The sequence below is a fragment of the Topomyia yanbarensis genome, chromosome 3 (genome assembly GCF_030247195.1).
Source record: "Topomyia yanbarensis strain Yona2022 chromosome 3, ASM3024719v1, whole genome shotgun sequence".
Classification (NCBI taxonomy): Eukaryota; Metazoa; Arthropoda; class Insecta; order Diptera; family Culicidae; genus Topomyia; species Topomyia yanbarensis.
Genome location: NC_080672.1, coordinates 198,813,457 through 198,834,964, shown reverse-complemented (window position 1 = coordinate 198,834,964; position 21,508 = coordinate 198,813,457). Strand labels below are relative to the sequence as shown.

The window sequence follows — 21,508 nt, the reverse complement described above, 5'->3', positions numbered from 1 at the left end:
CGTCATGTGCACCTCGCCCAGTTTGCACTGCTGCTTCATAGCACCTCTCAGCTCGTCTTCCATCGTTATTTCGTCGAGGTCTTTGCACACGATTACCATCTCCGGGCTTAAGGCTTTAACTTCTGCCTTTCCACCCATTGATTTAGTTATAGTCTCCTGCAAGGCAGAGATACTAGTCGTAATATTCTTCTTAAGCTCGAGGAGCATCTTATTTTTTTGGGTACGCCTGACTCTTAACACGTTTTCCCCCAAATCTTTCAGCTCCGGGTCCTCTCTGACCTTTTTGAGCAGTGCTGCGTACGTAGTCTCGTCATTTGCTTTGACGAGCACGGCTTCTCCCTTAGGCGCCTTCTGACGAGCCGAGGGTTCTGATTTCCTCTTCTGCTCCCCTTTTCGCTCCTCCTTCTTATTTTTTTGCTGTTTCCCGCGTTTCTCCTTCCGACCTACAACGGTGCTCCAGCTTTCACCCTGTAAGGTGGCGTCCTTTTCTTCGGCAGCAACAGCATCCTCGAGCGTCTGCCTCTTTGACCCGCCTGGTCTTTCTTCTCCTGGTGAGGATCTTGTCCTCTTTGGAGTTATGGGAACTGGCGTGTTCTCCACTCCAATCTGCCTCTCCTTACCCTGTTTCGGAGGGGCTTGGAGGATAGTGGCCTTAGCCGACGCGGATGCTCGCTCAGCTGAATCTGCCCTCTGCGTTGCCGTATCGTACTCTGTCACGGCAGACAGTAGCGCCTTCCGGATTTTGATGACCATCTCCTTAATGTCTTTGTGGACATTGTTTCTCATGTCCACGAACTTATGGAGCTCCTCCACCAAGTGCCTCGCTACCACTACCTTTGGCGTTTGTGGGGTGTAGCTCCTTCCGCTCTGCTCCGGCTGTTTTTGTTGCTGTTGTTGCTGTTGCTTCGGTTTCCCCTCCTCCTGCTCTTGCTGGGTGACTTCAGCTACTATTGGTGGTGGTGACCTCACCAACCCACCTCTGGCAAACGGATTTGCCGTGCCTGCTCCATTTATATCGGTTGCTTGTTGTTGGGTCGCCTCTCGCGATCCCATGATTATCTATGCTGCCGAAAAGCAGCAGTGAGGTCATGCAAGGGTTAACACCATCTCTCATGGGGAGTAGTGTTCAGAGCCGGATCGGCGTAAATCGGGAATGCTTCAACCGAACCTAGTACCACCAACCAAATGATGGCGAGTTTCGAACGTACCCGGAGACCTGCCAGGGTCTTGTTGGAACGGAGGCAGCCATGCTGTTAGCCCACTCGCCATTTCAAGTCGGTGTCATCCTTCCTTACTCAGGGAGTAGAACAGCACGCCTGCCAGCCCTAAGTCGCCATCCTTTTCGTCATCCGTGTCCTGTCCGTTGCCGTTCGCCATGGCCAGTATACCATAATCAAGATGTTACTGGCGCCGATCCTGATGTGCCGGTTGGCACTCCGGTTGGGCTAGAGTGCTTTTATTGCCCAGATCTTAGATTATTGGAATCTTAGGATCTTAGCAGAAGCGGCACAGACTCGCTTCGTCGGAGCTGCTTTCGGAGTTATGGCTTTTTTTAGAGGTTCAGAAGAGCCCAATCTTAGCCCCACCATATCCTAGCAAAACTCCCCAACTCGCAGTAGGGCTGTGGGGGGGGGGGGGTTCGTTAGGCCCCTAGACTCCTGTCCTTCCTGTCCCTGCTGCCCCCACGTATGTATGTATGTATGTATGTATGTATGTATGCATGTATGTATGTATGTATGTATGTATGTATGTATGTATGTATGTATGTATGTATGTATGTATATATGTCTAAAAACTCACTCATTATTCTCAGAAATGTATGTTTTTCCACTGTTGCTAATTTTGTTGCAGTTGAAAATCGAAAAATTGACTTGAGCTTTCGTTTTTTCCCTATTTGCAGAGTGGGCAACAAAAGCGCATCTTGTGTTTATGTTAGAGAATCAACTTGCGCATTATCTACACCAGTTGCGCTTTAGTTGCGCACGCTGAAAATAGGAGAAAAATCGAAAGGCCCAAGTTCACTATTTCGATTTTCAACTGCAACCAGAATATGTATATGTGTTAAAAAAATCACTCATTTTTCTCAGAGATGTATATTTTTTCCACTGTTGCCAATTTTATGTTTTACACATGCTTCAATTCCTTTTCTGGCACGTATCGAAAATATGTCTGTTAATACACAAAAATTGTATTTGTCACTAGGCTTGTGGTACCGGTAATACCGGTATCGAAAATCCCAGGAATACCGACCCATTTTTGGTACCGTAATACCGGTACTGAACAAAAGCCAGTACCGGTATTCTCGGTACTATACAATTTTTTATGACAAGTATGTTAACTCTGCAGGATCTGTTTCAAAATATCGGTCTGCAAGATAACGTTTAATTATATTAATTTGCCTTCTAGATAAATCGTTGAGATAACACCTTTGTGTGGGAATGAGGTGGGGCCATCATCATAGTAATTCTAGAAGTTAAAGTTTTATTAGCGACATTCTGATTGGTTTCCATTATTCACTGGGTGGCGCGTAATAAGACTATGGTCCAAGTCATGTCTGTATTTGATTTGCTCTTTAATCTTTATCTATAATAGAACGAACAGCGATTTAGTAGCTAACAGTTTTAGACTTGGTGAACTGCTTCAAATGGGGCGATTTGTAATTATTGGTAATCGGAAAATTCAGCAAAACTCCATAATTTAACAGGAAAGCAAAGAGCCTGGATATGCGTTAGAGAATATTAGGCAAACGACATAAAGTTCGAAACCAATTTTCAGAAAAGCAAGAGAGGAAATGCGATTAACCTGCTCGGATTTACTGCCATTCTCGCTTTGATTTACTGTTGTTAATAGGGTTTCATACATTTACCATCTGTTCAAGTCAACGAAAGTCGCACCACTTAGCAGTTATTGATTTCAAAGTGGCCTAGATTTCGAAATAAAAGAAGGTGCCCTATACGAAAAATATCTTCTGTGAAATGAGTCTTGCCATTCCGAAGCAATTAAAAACAATAAACATGTTTTTTGATCAGCAAAAATCAATCATCTGAGAATAAGATCATCAGTTTGAGCATTCAATTTCAGTTTGCAGCCTTTTTCGATTTATTTTGAAAAATATTCGAGTACCGGTACTTTACCGGTACTGAGGGCTTCAGTACCGTAGTACCGGTTCTCGCCAAAAAGGGTCGGTACTGCGAACCCTATTTGTCATCAAACAAGAGCAAGAGCACTTAAAATAATACCAATGAGTTGATTGTGCATACGAAGACTTTGTACCCTCAAAGATAAAATATGAGTCATACAATAATTTTCTTTGATAGCATCATATAAAACTAAAAGTATAACTACAATTTCGACTAATGTATACACACTTTCTTTGATTACAGGCATTGAATGGATTTATTATTATTTTGACATGTGAGGGAGAAGTGTTTTTCGCTACACACACTATTGAAAGCTACTTAGGATTCCACCAGGTAAGAAAAGTGAGAGTAATAAACAAATGCGTTAAGGTTCAAAGTGTTAAGGTTCCGGAAACTTTGATTGAGTATATGTGCGAATAGAACCAATTGGAATGCGTAGAATTTGCTATACCCCGGTATATTCATATAAAATCGTACAGACAGACGTATCACCCGATAAATTTTCATCGATCAAAAAAAAAAAATGATCGATTTGAAATAATAAAAAATGTACTATCTGACCAAGCGTGGCGAATAGAAACAAATAGACTTTTCTTGTCAGACCTAACCCCTGTTTTATTTATTATTAATCGAAATATTTATAATTTCTAAGTGCATCCCCGTTAACACGAGAACTTTAAAATGCATCCTGATTTTTTTTATGATTTTTCAAACTTTGAAAAATGCAAGAATGTTGAATATTTTTTTCACCAAATCAAGAATTGCGAGACACAAAATTTCTGTTTCGGCAACACTGATTTGCAAAATTGCCATTAAATTGTGGCTAACACTGCGAATGAATGTTGGTGAAATGTGATTGCATGTTCATTCAATCTACAAGATATTTGTGCGTATATTTAGGTTATGTTCATGTTTACGTTGATAACCATAACCTAACATAACATAACCTGCTCAAAATGTTGTAAAGTGTTATCGCGTTTTTCCAGTTTTGCGCTTACCGTTTACCGAAAGCATCAATTCTGCCAAATAGGATTAAAGGAGAGTGCTTCCAGCCAGCAATCATCAATCAACCCAGCAACTTAAGACTCCACATCCAATGGTACCGGCTAGCAAAATCAAACAAACAACCAACTGAATTTGAGCTCGGATACTTCAAATCCACAAGTGACACAATCTCATTTTCGTACACTGCTATGCGGAAAGCTTATATGCATTTTACAAGTAAAAAATAAGTTTACGAGACATTCTATTTATGTAGAAATAGTTTACTAGACAGCATAGGGAAGATACAATAATTATCTTTGTACTACAAATGCACATTTTTTCAAAAATAATCATAATTCTCAAGAGAGTGAAATATACACGCAATCATATCGTACAGCATACATATTTTTTCAAAAATCAATTGAAATTTCTATAATAAATATTCAATATGCTAGCTTTTTTTTAATTACAGTTTTCAATCGTATTGGAATGCTAAGCACTAGTTTTTGTGTGTATTCAACTTAAATTTTATCCCATTCTTCTAAATAGTAGTTTCTATGATCATTCTCATTATAATCCGGATAGTTTCGCACTTTTGATCCAAATAATCCCATTTATTTTTCTAATCAGCTAATAAACGAGATCCGCAGTGGAGAATCCATTACATTCAAACAATTATAAATTTACTCTAAACGTTTTTTGCACGCCTTATGCTTTAGGTTCTTCTCCTGATCGAATTTCCAATATCCACCATTTCTTAGTAAAAGTACCGTTTTATGGAAGCTTTGCTTATTAAAATACACATTCTGATCCATCATTCCATCAATGAAGACCATATTTCTAGCACTTCTATAATACCCTAAACAAAAAAGTCCACTGTCTCTGCGCTTGGCTGCTGGAATAAAGCTTTTACGTCCAGGTTTGAGTTCGATTTTCTCCACTCGAAAAAACAGGCATTTGAGTCAAAGATGTTGAATTTGGACTCGTAGACAAAGTTTACAATCTTTCCAATATTCCGATAAAATGTTTCAATGTTGTTTAGTAAATAAAAAAATTCTTTGTTCTTCTCATCAGGCCCGACGAGAGGGGGGGTCAGGGGGGGCAAATTGTTGGGGTTATCGAGATTATTGTTCAATCGGAAGTATCCATCCTGGATTTCAAAAGGTATTAAATTTCCATTTTCATCATGTACTTGTCAAGCCCGTTCCGGAAATACCCATATTGTTAGGGTAATCGATAATGTTACTCAACCAACGAATTTTAATAAGAATGTGAAGTGAATTTTTTTTACGATCTTAATCCCAAAAAACGAACTAATTCAATTTACGAACCTTTGGCTTGGTTCGTAAATGGAGGTTCCAGTGTACACATTTGATGCAGAAAAATATGGGAATTTAACTAGATACTTATTCTACCCATTAGTTTCCACCAAAAGTCGAAACTCTTTCTCTCACAACTCTCTGTCTCAGTCTTTCTAACAGCAGACTTCGCTGTTGGATCACAGTCATCGCATTCAGAATGTTTTCTCTCTGAATGTCAGCGCAAATGTAACAAGATTCCAAAACCGATTTTATCATGTTCAGAAACCAATAAAGAAAATTCATTCAGGTCATAGTGACAACTACAATAGCTGCATCCAGTTCCTCAAAATCAACAACATGTACCAACAACAAGAAACAAGGTAGCATCAGTAACGCGAAATTAAACATTCAGTTGCCTATTTCTGAATAATTTGCTGAATTCAACATTCAGTTCCAATACTTCCCTCATTAATTCACTGCCAAACTGACCGAAGCATTCATTTGTTATTATGTGGACAGTTTGTAGGCAGTTTTTTTTTACATTTTCGAGCATAACTGAACTGCATAATCTATATCTGGTGCACTTTTGCTTGATGATCTCAGAGCTAGTATAGAAACAAAATTCAGTTTGCTCCTGAAACCGAATATATGCGTTGTACCGAAAAAGCGAAGAACGAGGGAAACAAACAAACCTTCGATTCATCGCGGCGGGCATGAATTGAATTTTGTTTCTCTTTCAAGCTCACAAAGGGATGTCAATTTTTCTACGCTCGGATTCTGGGCAGCATTAACGATGGTAGCATTAACGTGCGTCAAGGGAGCATGAACGATGGTGATATGGACTGTATGGCAATGCCGCAAAAAAGGTTTCCAATCGCAATGGCAAATCGGACGCAAGTAATTCTAATGGCCAGCCACAAATATTCCTTTATTATTTTTATTTTTTCCATCTATTACTTATTTAAAATACTGACGACTCTGTTAAGCTAGCGCATTGAATAGTGTCAAATAAACAATATTCATAAAAAATAGTTTAATTGAAACGGTTGCATCCGTATAGTTTCTCTAATCGATATTGAAATAAGAAGTCATATATGGTAGGGCCCGTCAGTACTTCAAACCCTAGGGCCCGGCGCGGCTCTCGACGGCCCTGCTTCTCATCGATGAACAGCTTCTTGCTCAGAACACAGGAATTGTAATTGTCCGTTCTCCATACATTACGAGCCATACCAGAGCAGACTTATACTTAAATGCTATGATTCAATTTATTTACCATGTATATAACATTAATTACTCGATTTTTCCAAATTTTTCTAATTAAAAATCGATTATCCCTCATCGAAATTGTTTGCAGTTCAAGTATTTCGCAATATATGCTCTACGTTTCGCCACATTAAAGCTTTAACGACATTTTAAATAGCTGGACGTAACCTTTGAACAATTTCAAAGATTTCATGAAGTGATTTACCTTCATTTTGTTGAGTAATAATTAGTTTTCCTCCCATAATGGCAGCTAGTTTACTTTTTCAACCCTTACGTTAATTTGAGGGAATTTCTTGAACTAGTGTAGAGGAAACTGTGCCAATGAACTTTTCTGTAGTCATAAAATCTATTTTTCTAAGTAAAACAAAAAATAAAGAAATAACAGGTCCTAAAATTGACAAATTAATTGACTTTTCTAAAGTGCACGAATATGAGATTGTGCCATTTTCACACCAAGTAATAATTTTTTATTTGTAGTGTACTGAATCTCGCACACTTTAGATTACAAATGAAAAGAAAATGACAGATGATGATTCTACTACTAGGGGCAGATCACTCTAGAAATGTATAACAAATTTGCATCAAATTAGAAAAAATGCATTTGATTTCCATTTTTGCATCAACTTTGCACTCCCTCGCAGAAAAGTTTGTTTAACAAACATGCTACGCTGATTCACTTTGTTCGACGTTTTGTTGAATGTGGGACTAGTTATTTTGTAGGGTTTTGACGTCTTACACACAACGCAAAATACATTGCACGCAACGCAAAATACATTACGAATTTCTATTTTGATGAAAAAAATGCATTTAATTTAGCTGATTTTTAAAAATGCATCACAAGTGATCTGCCCCTAGTTCTACTACCACATTTACAAAACAATACCCATATTAAATAGCGCAAACATTGTTACAACTTGCTTTACGACTAACACGCGGACTCACACTTTAACTACGGTTTACGGTACACTATAAAAGAGCATTTGGGTCGTTTTACCGCGGTCTCCTGGAGAATTTCATACGGGTGGACTATCTTCCCTAAATACGTGGTCTCTGGGCAAAATAACTACAAAAATAAACAATATAGTGAACTAGTTTGACCTCAAGGACATCACAGCTTAATATAAAACAGCTTAATTAGACAGACCAGACAATTTATTTAAACAAAAACACTAAAGATAAAGTACTTGCGCATATTTATTTCACTTCTTTAATCTGGGATCGTTGCGGCCGGGACGAACGGTGGTCGACATTCTGCTTCGCTGGGTTACCGGGGACTGGGACGACGAACGGATACTGGAGCAGCTGACGATGTTTTTAGACCGGGTACTTCCGTCGGTCGAGATCCAGTTGCGGCGGCAACTCGGCCGTGTAACGGTGGCCTGCGTTTCCGAAAGATGGTCCGGGAGTGGTACACTGTGCACACAAACTTTCGTGAGTGATTTAGCACAATCGAGCGGGGTTTATGGTCAGTTTCTGGTCACATACACAACTTTGGCCTCAGTCCATATACTGCCTAATTTGCAATGGCATCATTCGACCAGGATTAGCACTCGCGTCACATCACTTCTGCACAGGCTGGGCTAGAATAACTGAGCACTACACTATGGCCCCGCTCGACTGATCCTACCAGAAATAAACGTTCGTGCAGTGCTTCTGGTGGACCGTGGTTCGTATCACTAAGATCCCACTTTTCGATACAACCGATAAAACTGTCGAAACGCACAGTCCCAGTATGGCGAAGGGACAACGCTGCCGCGGGTCTTCACTCCTCGGACCTGATTTTCGTAATTGATCTCGTTTTCGGCGCGGGAAGCCCTTTTTATTTCCCCGTGCCCCCGGAAACCATCTCCACTCGCGATCGATGACCTCTTCTCGTGTATCGCGTAGCAAAAGCAAAACATTATTTACAAACATGTATGGGTTGGTGCCCCGATAAAAAGTCTATTTGAATTTTTAGATCGGATTGGTTGCATGCATAACCTTTACATTGTATAATTTTCACAAAATGAACAAATGAACAAAAAATGTAAATAAACTATCTGACATATAATATAAATAATTGAGTAAATAGTGTAAATAAATGAATATGGAATAAATAAATTAATAACAAATAAATAAATAAATAAATAAATAAATAAATAAATAAATAAATAAATAAATAAATAAATAAATAGATAAATAAATAAATAAATAAATAAATAAATAAATAAATAAATAAATAAATAAATAAATAAATAAATAAATGAATAAATACTGACGGGCACCAACCGAAGACTACTAAACATGAAATAAACATCCTTCAAACATGTAAACATGGAAGCTATGACATTTATTTCACATTTAGACATTTACTGACAATATTTACAAATATAACAAAATTTCTAGGGGTCTATATTAAGCTGGCCCAGTGACCACGGATTTATTGTGACCAACGAAACACAGGTCACAATCTTCCCGGAGTCGGAGTAAAAAAAAAAAATGTTTTTTTTTTCATCCTGTACTGCCGACGTTGAATGCGACTACTTCTCCTCCAATGTCATTTTTAACTCGTAAAATGATTTTTCCAAAGGCCAGAGGATCTCTTTCCTACGAGTTACGCGACTTTAGAGGAGTGAGCCTGTCCACTCTCTGTCACGGACAATATGCAGGGATAAATGTCAAAATCGGAAAGAATAGTGCCTTCAATCAAACATTAAATGTCCTGCCAAGTGTCAATATCGCGATTTTTTGTTGCGTCAGATTAAAGGTTTCAGCCATCATCACAAGCGTTGAACGAAATCACAAACTAGTTTATCCTGTCAAAACCAGTTTTGACCACAATTAATGCAATCTACAGTGTTTACTATGAGTACGGAGATCAGATCAACCTGTTCATCTCCACCACTCGATGTACTGTCTCAAGTACTTACTTGGACCACAGAATTTTCACACACTTTTTCATTCATTCTATGCCTTTCATTCTCCCCCACAATTACTCAAAGCCTCGAACACACTCTCACACACTCTACTTTTATTAACTTATTCACGGTACAACTAAATCTAGGGCGCCCTATCCCGATCAGAACGACATAACAGAAAGCTATCAAATTTATATCTCATGGTGATATTTTTTACTCACTGTGTTATTTTTGTGATATCCCAATCAGCAAGGCAAACTTATATCAAGATTATATCTTCTGGTGATATCATTGAACTGCTAATATGATTTTAATGTACGCATATGTTGATGTTATAATACATTACATATTCTTTCACAATTATCTTTGAACGCTAACTGTAAACTGTAAAGCGGGCAAATGACCAGTTGGTTAAAGCCCCAATAAACAAATCAATCAATCAACTGTGAATGATTGTTTGACCGTCTATTTGCTAATACGCTGAAGCCTCTTTTTATGCGTATTTATTCAAGTTTTAAAGCAAATTTTCGAAGTTTTAATTGATTTCCTTATACTTGCGTTTTCCACATGGATATTCAAAGTTCCACGATTTTAAGAATAGATAAGTTTTAGATGCAAGTGGTTGGAAAACTTGAAAATAAGGTGTTTAACTTACTTGGTTGCATTTTGATTAAGAGATTACCTATTTTCTGAGACACTCGTCTGACACGCTATCAGGGCAGGAAATATTCGAACCGAACCTATGTTCGAATACTTTCAAAGCGCGAAGCTTTGCGTTACTGGTTCGTATTCACAAGCTTCGCAGCACAATCGCTTACCATCGTAATTGCGGACATTTGGGCGATACTTTTGCATGCTCTTCGGCGAGGACAAATGAAGCTTCTTGTTCATTTCATTGATGTTCGGAAAGATATGTAAAAGCTTTTGCGTAGTTTTCGACGAACACGAGCTAAGCTCTTGGTTCGTGTGATCGATATTTTTGAAACAGTTACACGAAGCTTCGAAGCGAAGTTCGCGAACACAGAAAAAAGATTACCTCGAAGTATTTCAGAATCGCGAACACCGAAGGATTATATCAATTTAGCATCGCGAGGGCCATCGCTAACATGTTCGCCGCACGATATTAGTTTTCTTTATTCAAATACCTACCTACTAGTTATGCAAAAAAAGTGTATTCTAGACAGAGGCCTTGTATTAAGGATGGAATAGGTGAAAAATAATTGTGACAATGTGTAGCTTATGGATGCTGGGGTTAACTGAAAAGTGACGTAACAAGTTTATTTAAGATACCCTACTGATATATTACCAGTAGGGATAAAATCAAGATTTCGTGACAGGGTGGGGATAAATTTTCAAATGAAATAAATTAGGGCTAGAAAATGAAGTTAAACACAATGTACACAACGTATTGAGTGGCTCGCTTATCTTAGTCATGTTCCTATGTCAGTTTCTTGAGGATCCAGTTATGTCAGTTTCTTGAGGATAAAGATATCGATATCCATTCAAAGGAAAAAATCGATTATCAGTTAAATAAATAACTTCATGATGTGTATGATGAATCCTAGAAATAAATAGGGAATGTCAATAAACTCGACCATTCCCGATTCATATTTGGCAGTTCTGGTCGTTTTGTAAATCTTGTTTTCGACTAACAGTAAAACCATTTTGATTCAGAAGTATGTTTTAGAAGGGCGCATGTTTTTTCGTGCACTTATTTAAAAAAACGCTTTGAATCCATCTACCAGTGTGATGAGACATTTTTATAACTGTTTTCGAATATTATATCGGTTGAGAACTTTTAGAACATGATATTTCGAGAAATTTTGAAAGTGAAATTAAATCAGTTGTAAAGTTATAGAAAATAGCCTTTTAAAATGAGCGGACAATCGAATTATTACTAATACTTTATGAATACATTATCTAAGTTCTTCATTCAATGCAATATGTACGCAAAAAATTAAAAACTGGATTTCCCTTGAGAACTGGGCCAAAAAATCGAAAAAAATGTGTTGGCGATCCGAGAACTAGAACAGAAATTGTAACCCTTGGTCCTCTGAAGTGCATGCGTACAAAATGCTATAGTCTAATGTTTGTTTTCATTCATTTCATTTAATAATTTTCAGTTGAGCAATTCTGTCGCAAACTGCATTGTGGAGCGAGGGTCATAACGTCCTAAATTTAAGTTTTCCTATCAATTTAGTACACTCTCTTTAACATAAACTACTCTAACGAATGAACGAATGGGAGTAGGTTCGATAAATTTTGAAAGAAGCCGTTAAATCAACCACTTAAGGGATTACACCACCGCAAAATTAAAAAAAAATCGAAATTGATCTTGATTGATTTTATTATTCCATATCAACATTTGAATAGGGCTAATAAGATTTGTGAACAAACTTTTGTTTTGCTGATTTCTCTTAATTTGTTATCATTTCAACACAGAAAACATTTGAAATCGATTCTACCAAGGGCGAAGATGTTGATTTATGTGTATTTTTCATAAAATTCAACTCTGTAGTGGAAAAATGAGCGAAATAAGTTTGTTTACAAAAGTCTCATTAGCCCTTTTGAAGAATTACTATTGTATTGATCTTAAATATGGGTCTTCAAAATAATATATCAAAATATGGAATGCGACAAAAAGCGAATAATAATGGAAAGACAGTATTCGAAAAAGTTCGAGTTTAGAACGACTTTCATTCTACTTGGAGTTATTTATTTCGCTTCTCATTTTCCGAGATTTCCCTTACATAAAGCATTTCGGCTATAACTGATTAAAAAAAAAAATTCGGGGGGCCCTAAAGATTTCTTTCTTTTATTTTTTATTAGTAAAAGTCAAATAAGGGAAGATTACATCATAGAGAAGATAAATCAAATTTTGTCCTTTTCAGAATTGTTTTTCGATTTCCAACAAAAAAAATCACTAGAACATTGTTTGTAAGTTCTTTGCGTTTCTCCATCAGTAATTAGTTAACAATTACAATACAAACAAGTTGGAATATCCTTCTCATTATTTATCACAAAACACATGTACAGGAGTCAGGAAATAAATTTCATAAAAGTGGAACATGTAATAAGTTTGATACTTCATTTATAAAGTGAACAGATTTTGTCGAAAATGTTTGAAAATAAATATTTTGTCTCTTGTGATTAGGTAATCAACCAATAAACTTATAAAACAATATTATAAAAATCATTTGGAAGCTTTCCTCTTGGTTTGGTACAGATGCCAAGAAATTATAATTCAATTAATGACAATAATAATGGATTCAAGTATGTAAGTATTTGTTAATAAATTCATTTGGTAAATTTAAAAATAACGTTTAACACACAAATCATCGCATATTATTGATTGAATATGACTAGCCGATTTAGGAATGTTGCGCAAGAACGTTAGAAACCGCAACAAGTTGAAAACAAAGGCCAACGGACTACGCCTAACTACCCCTCAGTGGATGCAAATAACTGAAGTTGGTCTAACTGAACTCGGACGTCAGCAGTGAGATTCCATCCGAAAATTGTTCTTTTTAGGAAGAATTTGTTTTAGATAGGGAGATTATTAAGAGAGGGGTAATGGTTTTAGCGTTAAAAAACACTATTTGCGATTTTTTTAGAAATTTGGGCGAAGCGAATTGATCAAAACTTTTGTACATTATAATGTATCATTTCATCCAAAAGAGTCATTTCACCAAAAAACATTTTTTCACGCTGAAACCCTTACCCCCTTAAGCATACTTTATACATCTTCACCTAAACTCCTTGGCAGGGAAAATATACTCCGATTGAAGAAGAAAAGACGAGTTTGCAATCAAAGTAGCTAGTAAACATAATTGTATTCCGAAAAAAAGAATTTGAATTTCACTACCACTACGCTCATTCAAACTCGTGGCTCATAAATTGGTAAGGTATGCGACGCACCTAATCCCTAAATCCTAAATTAAAATATTAAAATAAAATAATCCATTTTATTTATACTCAAAATAAGATTTACAGTTTATGATTTTAAGACAGATAGTCACGTAGCGAACATGTTCGCGGTGGCCTCATGATGCTGATGCTTGAACCGATATAAAACTTCGATGTTCGCGATTCTCAAATAAACGAGGCATTCGCTTTATATGTGTTCACCGAATATCGCTTCGAAACTCTGTGGAAATGTTCCAAAATGTTCCAAAAACCCAAAAACCACGAGCCAAGAGCTTGCCTCGTGTTCGACGATGTGTGCTTCTAAGGTTAATGTGAACTTTTTCGAACATTGTAAAGAGCGAACTAGATGCGAAGCTCGCTTCGTCCGAGCAGAGATAAGTTTTACCCCTAAATGTTCGCAGCGATTGTGTCAAACTCATCGATTGCATGTGGTATGCTTGAGAAGGTGCTTTGTGAAGCTTCGAACAGCAATCAATTCATTTTTCGAAATTTTCCTGCCCTGCACGCTATTTCGAATATGTGGCTTATGATTTCAACATTGAAGCCTTTATTCAAAAAGTTTTGGAATCGCAAAGCTATAAACAAGCTATTCTAAAGAATATAATTTTCATATAAAACTTATTTTAAATAAGATGCAGGAAGTATCAAGCACTCCAGATGAAATAAAGAAACGCGTATTCAAATAAAAAAGCATTTTTAAACTATTTGTTATGGTTTAGTCAAATGATTATATAAATAATTTTCTTTTAATTAATTGTACATATTGCGAAAACGAATTTTCAGAACTTAAAAAACTGTTTGATATGTACTGATTTCCACAATACCGTTATGAATTTTGAGGATCTTCGAGGATCTTTAGTCCGATTTCTCCAATTTATGCGTGTTTTTCATAAACAACCGAAACTTGTCCAGTTTGTGGGTATCTTATTTTGTGCGTTCTCCGAATCACTAAAGTATTATATTATTTTTATTTAAACCCCCGCATAAAGATGTTTGAGTTTGAGATTGTTGTATCTTTTCATTCCACCTAAGAAAGTTTGACATATACAATGAACTGACAATTACTTTGAATGCGCATATTTACGAATGTTTCCGTTGTATTCGATGGTACTTCGTTCGTCTTAAAAAAACATCGAACTAACAAATTTTCGTAATAATCAAGATACTTGATTCATTTTGTAGAAAGTAAAAAAAAAAACGATTAATGCGACCTGTTCAAATTGTTGAAAGATTAATATTTGTGAGTATGCTGCATAAAGCTATCAATATTTCAAAATGGCCTAGAAATCTTTGAATATATACATATCCCAGCTGGTATTATTGTTTGCTGTTACAATTTCAATATGTGTTTTAGATAGTGCTTGAAATAGCTAAAAACTTTAATGTAAAAATATTGAATAATTTCCTCCTTAAAACCAAATAAAATTTAGAAAAGAAAATGTATTCTAGAAAACATGAAATATTCTACAATTCGTCACACCGAAGAATCCTCAACAATTTCTCGAATTTTATAATAATCTGTTATAATATTCGCAGTTGATAGATTGAACTATTGTAAAAAGTTGTATTTCTACAAATGTATTAGATGTGAGATAATTGTACTGGTTTGCTTAATATTCCCTATATTAAAAATGCCAGTAAATAAACCCCGAAAGCGACTTTATTTGAAATCTCAAAATGCAAGCCTCAAAATTTTGGTATTTGTTTCTTTGAATCTATTCGGAATCATAAGTAAAATTTGTCGTATTCTCCGTAAAATAATGTAGGTAAATTATCCGCTAAATGTTACCATATCGCATCGACATTATTTCTAAAAATCGTGTAAATCATGTTAACGTACAAGAGAAGCACCGAAGCGCACTATTCAGAATCTAAAAATAGCTCCACTTTCCTAATCTGAAAAGATATTATAAAGCTATTTAGTCTATCGTAATATAGGCAGCTGTAGTAGTGAGCAAAACTATATGAAAACAAAGCGTATTATACAAGGAAAACAAACAGTCCTTTGGCTTTGGCAAAGTTCAATGTGTGCGTTCTGTAAACATCTTCTGCATCTATAATCATTTTGCTCTTGACGAATGCGTAGAATATTATGCTAACATTAAACATCGGTCGAAAGCAACGTCGTTGGTTCATGCAGGAAACATTCCCATAAAACTCAGGTACCCAGGTTCAAATCGCTATATCCACAAATAACAATCATACTATACAATAGGTAATAAAAGCTATATTGGCCGTAGGTGAACCTAACAAATTTTGTTATAATTCTGATAGAAGCCTATCACAGGTTGTCATATTTTTGATAAATACTAGAAGAATTTCTGTTATGTTTTTTGTTATTTTACCAACTAACGAGACCAAAGTAATAACACAACGTGTTATCATAACAAAGTAACTCAGTCTGTAATAATTTTGTTATTTCTTTTGGATCGGGATAACTAATAATCAACTGTAACTCTCACACGAGAGTCAGCGATTTGAGTAAAATCGAATAAGTAACTCGAAAATGTATTTTCCAAAATCCAACCGGTTCACGATTGCAATTTTTCACTAGAAAATACCCAGAGTTGACTCATTTGAACTAAGCGTAATAATATCGCACAGATCTACGCACACATACTTCAACATGTATGCTGCTATCTGTCAAAACTGGATCAAGTATGTCGCAAGGCAATGATGACGAATTTGATGATAAGACAAAACATAACAAAAACAATTAAGGTAGACACGGACTCTTTGGTGCTGGCGATTTTGGACCGTTTTCTTGGCAAGTATATCGTTAATGATGATTTTTTCTTTACTTTTAGGCATGTTGATAATATTATTGACGATGGAAAATAGTTCCAGGAAATCAAAACTATTTACGTCGAAGAACACAGAGCTGGTGGAATCAAATGGAAAATAGAAGCAGTCGGAAGCTGTTAAATTTTTATGATTCAGTGAAAATAAAGTGTGTCTCCCGTCTTTCGATTACAGCCGGCGTTCGGAAAAAGATTTCAATGACTCGTGCTTGAAAGTTATCCCGGTTTAAGGTGAGCCGCTGGCCATATACCGAGGCTTTTCCCGTGAAGGTCCTCCAGTTCGTAGGAGGAGGATCCAATTCTTGTTTTGATCCGGCAAGGGAGAAACTGTCGGCCGTATTTCGCGTTATACGCTTCGCTTGCATTGGATTGCTTCATGTTTCTTCTGTAAACAAGTTGCCCTTGCACAAACGATTTCGCGAAATTTCGGTGACGCAGGCTATATCGGTGACGTGATGATTCGTGTGCCTTTTGAAGATTATGGCTTACCAGATCGTAGATGCTGTTGAACATTTGTTTTCGACGATCGACTTGCTGCTCTGGGGTAAGTGATTCATTGTGACGGGCCAGCTTATGGTCCGTGCCGTGTTCGGACAGTTCGTGACCGTGCGTGATAAAGAACGGTGTACAGCCTGTCGAAGAGTGAACACTAGTATTTAGAATCACTTCGATTTCTGGCAATCGCATATCCCAGAGCCGCTGATCATCTTTAACATATGTTCGGATAGCAGCATTAATGGTTCTGTTTACTCTTTCTACCGGATTCGCTTGCGAATGGTATCGAGAGTTTAACCAATGCGAAATCTTGAAACGGTCCAGTAGCTCTTTGAATTCCTTCGAAAGGAAACTACTGCCGTTGTCGCTTATAACGATTTCGGGGACAGAATTTCGGTGAAACCACTGTTCTCGCATGACAGTGCATAAAGTGGAACTACTGATTTTCTTCATAGGATGAATCATAACCCATTTGGAGAAGTAGTCGGAGATCACCAAAATGTGCTGATTTCCTCGACGACTGCGGGGAAGTGGGCCGATGAAATCCACTGAAATTATCTGCCATGGGCGAGTGGCGAGTTTCATGTTGCCCAGGGGGGGGGGGGGTTAACTGGAACTGATGCTGCTTTCACCTCCTTACAGATTCCGCATTTCTGTACATACTGCCGAATTCCTGGAGCCATTTTCGGCCAGTAGTACCGTTGACGGATTCGAGCAAGGGTTTTTTCCTGTCCCGGATGAAAGCAGTCATCATGGCACTGTTGAAAAATCTTGGGGATCTCATCAGCCGTTGGTATCGATTTCCACTCGAAACGCTGGTCATGCGAACAGTCTGGTACCGAAATGAACTTGTACAGTCGTCCGTCCTCGACCTTGAAGTCGACGTAACGGTCCGGTTCGTCAAGAACCTTTTGGATAGTGGAATGATACCAGGATGACGCAGACGAATCGTTGACTGCAGCTACGCTTCTAGAAAGCGCGTCTGGAACAACATTGTCTTTGCCTTTACGGTGTTTGACGGACATGTCATACTGCTGTAGATTCAGCGACCACCGACTGCACCGAGATCCCACCTTCCATTTTGTGTTTAGAATGTGAGTCAGTGCAGACGAGTCGGTGATGAGCGTGAAGTGATAACTTTCGATGTACCCGCGAAAAGCATCAATAGCTAACATCGCCGCCAAGGCTTCTTTTTCAGCCGCGTGGTAGTTTTTCTGGGGAGTCGTTAACTTGTGCGAGTAATAAGATATGACGCGCTCTTGGCCGTCTTGTTCCTGGGTTAACACTCCCGCAACGGCAACGTCACTAGCGTCGGTCTGTACCGTAAACTCTCGCGAAAAGTCAGGACTTCCCAGAATAGGCGACGAGATCAGACGTTCTTTGATATCGCAGAAGGCAGCTTCAGCGGCATCGTTCCACTGGATCATCTTGGACTTCGTCTGAAGAAGATTTGACAAGGCGGCTGTTGCTCCGCTGAAGTCCGGTATGAACCTCCGATAATAATTCGCCATTCCTAGGAACCTTCTGAGCTTGGTTATCGTATTTGGTCGTTCGTACTCGACAATTGGCCGGATTTTGTCGGGATTTGCTCGCAATCCGTCTGAACTCAGAAGATATCCCAGGAAGGGAATCTCGGATACCCCGAATCGTGATTTGTCCAAGTTAATGCTGAGGTTGGCAGTCCTCAGCCGATTCGCAACTTCTTGCAAAAGTTGCATATGCTGCTCGAACGTTTCGGTTACAATGACGATATCGTCAAGGTAAACGAAAACGTACGGCTCTAGCGCTCCATGACCGAGAACGGTGTCTATCAGTCTGGCTAACGTTGATGGACTGTTTATTAGCCCGAACGGCATGCGGGTGTATTGAAATAGACCCTTTCCCTGCACACTGAACGCCGTATACTTCCGCGAGCTCGCTTCGAGAGGCACCTGCAGAAAGGCTTCTGACAGGTCAATCGTAGAGAGGTACTTCGCTTTTGGCAACTGACCGAGTATCCAACCGGGGTGTGGCAAGGGATAGGCGTCCCGCACTGTCCGTTCGTTTATCTTCCTCGCATCTAAACAGAGCCGAACTTTGTTGGGTTTAATCACTGGGACACAGTTCAAGGACCAGGAAGAATTGCTTCTTTCCAAGATCCCCTTATCTAGCAATCTCTGGAGCTCGATTGCTACCAGCCCTTGTGTTTTAGGTGACATGACATACGGAAACTGGCGGACTGGAGGCTTATCTCTCCACTCCTCTTTCAGCACGATACGGTGCTGTGCGCCAGTGGTCAGTGTCAACTCTCCGTCACCAGCCGCTAGAAACATCGACTTGATTCGCTCAACCTTCAGTCTTTCTTCCTCGGTTAGAGTCGAGTCTGGCTGAGATTGGTCGATCTGAGCAACGTTTCCGTTCTCTAGTGATGGCATCGTCGGTTGTATTTTGAACTTTCTCCAAAAGTCCATACCGCAAATACACGGAATTGAAAGATTCGCGACAACCAATGTAGGGACAATTCGAATACGCCCTTGAAAAAGAAAGGGTAACTGTGCTTGACCTTTGATCTCAAGAGGGTCACCGCTGGCCGAGCGAAGCGCTACATTCCTCGACGGGCGGTTTAACCTTTTGGTTTTCAACTGGGAGAAAAACTTCTCGCTTACGAGAGTGTGGTTACTTCCACTATCAAGGAGGGCTCGTATCGCCATCCCGTAAACTTTTACAGGAGCGTAGGGTCGATTATCGTTGGGGAATGGGTAAACAATTTGACATACATCGACGGACCTTTCGTACAAATTCGAGGCTGCGGGCTCCCAGAAAGGTGGAGGACTCCGCCAGCTAGACTGTGAAACATTTACGCGTTCGGGGGTTGCGAACGGCGATTTTCGTTCGCTCGAGATCCGTTTTTTAGACAAAACGGGCAGAAATTTGTGGGGAATCCACGAAGGCCACAGTTCGCGCAAAGAATAGCACGCTGCTTGTCACACATTGCCATGTGATGGCCAACCCTACCGCAATTGAAGCAGGTGTTTATCGGTGGAGGGTTATGTCGGTTTATAACCTCCTCTAGGGTAAGTTGGGGACGAGCTGAGGTAGCAGACGGCCCTGCTTGTGGCTGGTTTGAAGTATGCGACGGTCCTGAAGGTGGGTGGGAATTCGAAAATCTCTGGTTGTTTTGAGCAGAAGACGGACCTGATCGATTCGAATAATCTTGAGTATAGGACTGGGTATTGTTATTCCTATTTTGGTTGTGATGTTGCGAAACTGCTGCTGTAGTTCCGTCAGACACTTGTGGCTGAGATTGTAACTGGTTATTCTTTTCCTTCTTCTTTCCTTTCTTCTCTTGTACTTCAACGGTATTCACCGTCTTCTCGGTCCCAAAAACTTTGTTGTAGGCCGAGAAGTTCAACGAATCTAACTTCTGTCCCGAGGCCACAAGTGTCTGCAAATCTACAATCGGAATGAACGCTAACTGTCGCTTATAGTCAACGCGCATATTCTGCTGTAAGATTTGGATTTTTTCGTAATCTGGAATCTGTTCGCTCATACTGCGAAACAGTTTTTCCATTTCGAAATAAAATTCGTGGAAAGACTCGTGTTTCTGCTGACGTCGCTGATAGATTTTCATCTTTATAAGCGCGTCCAGATCAGGATGCATGTATGTACGTCTAAGTTCGAACACCAAGTGTTGCCAGTTCAGAAGCCTGTTCGTGGACCTTTGAGTCATGTACCACTTTAGGGCTGACCCGGTGAATAAGTGTATGGCTGATTCGAACAACTCTCTTTCTGAAATCTGCTCAGCATGACTCAGTGCTTGGACGAGCTCTAGAAACTCGTTAAGCTTTAGACCTTGATCATCTCCACTGTACTTTCCAATGTTCCACTTTGAAACAGGCAAAGTGTGTCGATGATGATACGGAACTGAGTACTGATTATGAAAAATTGGGTTTTGTATTGATGTTGGATTATGGACTGACTGCGAATATTGCGGTGCCGTTTGGTACTGTGGGTATCGAGTTCTATCCGGTAATGGCTCTGGTCCCAAATTTCTATTGGAAGTTTGTGAGAAAATGGGAAAATCTGTATTATGAAGAGAATGATGGATAGGGTTATTTGTGGTATTTTGTTGATTTCTGTAACTAGTTATTTGCGGAGGGTACAAAGGAGAAGAATTAAAAGAATTTGAATTTTGAAAGTGGGAACGGGGTAGATCAGGGTCAGAAAGAGTTTGTGTACCTACATTCTTTCCTTCTTTGATTTTTTTAAGTTCGGCTTCTAAATCGAATATTCTGGCTTGTAGAGAATGGATCCACTCCAGATCCTCCATACTAAGAAAGGACCTTCAGGGCCTCGGTACTGGTTCATCATTTTGACCTTCCGAATCGCTAACTGTATCATAAGGGTTTGAAGGGATAACAACACCATTATTTTCATCGGTTCCTGCGGTTCCCGGAACCAATGCATCCGATTTATTTTGCAATCCCTCTACCATTTCCACCAAATCCACCAGCATATTCTGTAGATTACTGTGTAAGTTTGGTGATCCTCGCGAATTAGTCAGGATTACAGAGACACGTTTACCAATGTGCAATAAACGTGCCAAAGATTGGTTTTTGATTGCCTCCTCATCACTATTTTCCAACATTTGCCTAATTTCCGAAAATTTATTAACACATATTGCCATTTCCCTACCCTCATCGCCTTTAACTCTGTAAGTG

At 38.7% G+C, this 21,508-nt stretch overlaps 1 protein-coding gene across 5 annotated transcripts in view; it reads left to right on the top strand.

Moving 5' to 3' along the window:
- The window catches only part of LOC131690892 (aryl hydrocarbon receptor), a 1,300,655-nt gene that overhangs the window by 757,240 nt on the left and 521,907 nt on the right, over positions 1-21,508 (top strand). For all 5 annotated transcript variants that reach the window (XM_058976963.1, XM_058976965.1, XM_058976966.1 and 2 more), the window contains one exon: positions 3,384-3,473. In XM_058976963.1, coding sequence (XP_058832946.1) covers positions 3,384-3,473 — 90 coding nt within the window. The remainder of the gene's footprint in view (positions 1-3,383; positions 3,474-21,508) is intronic.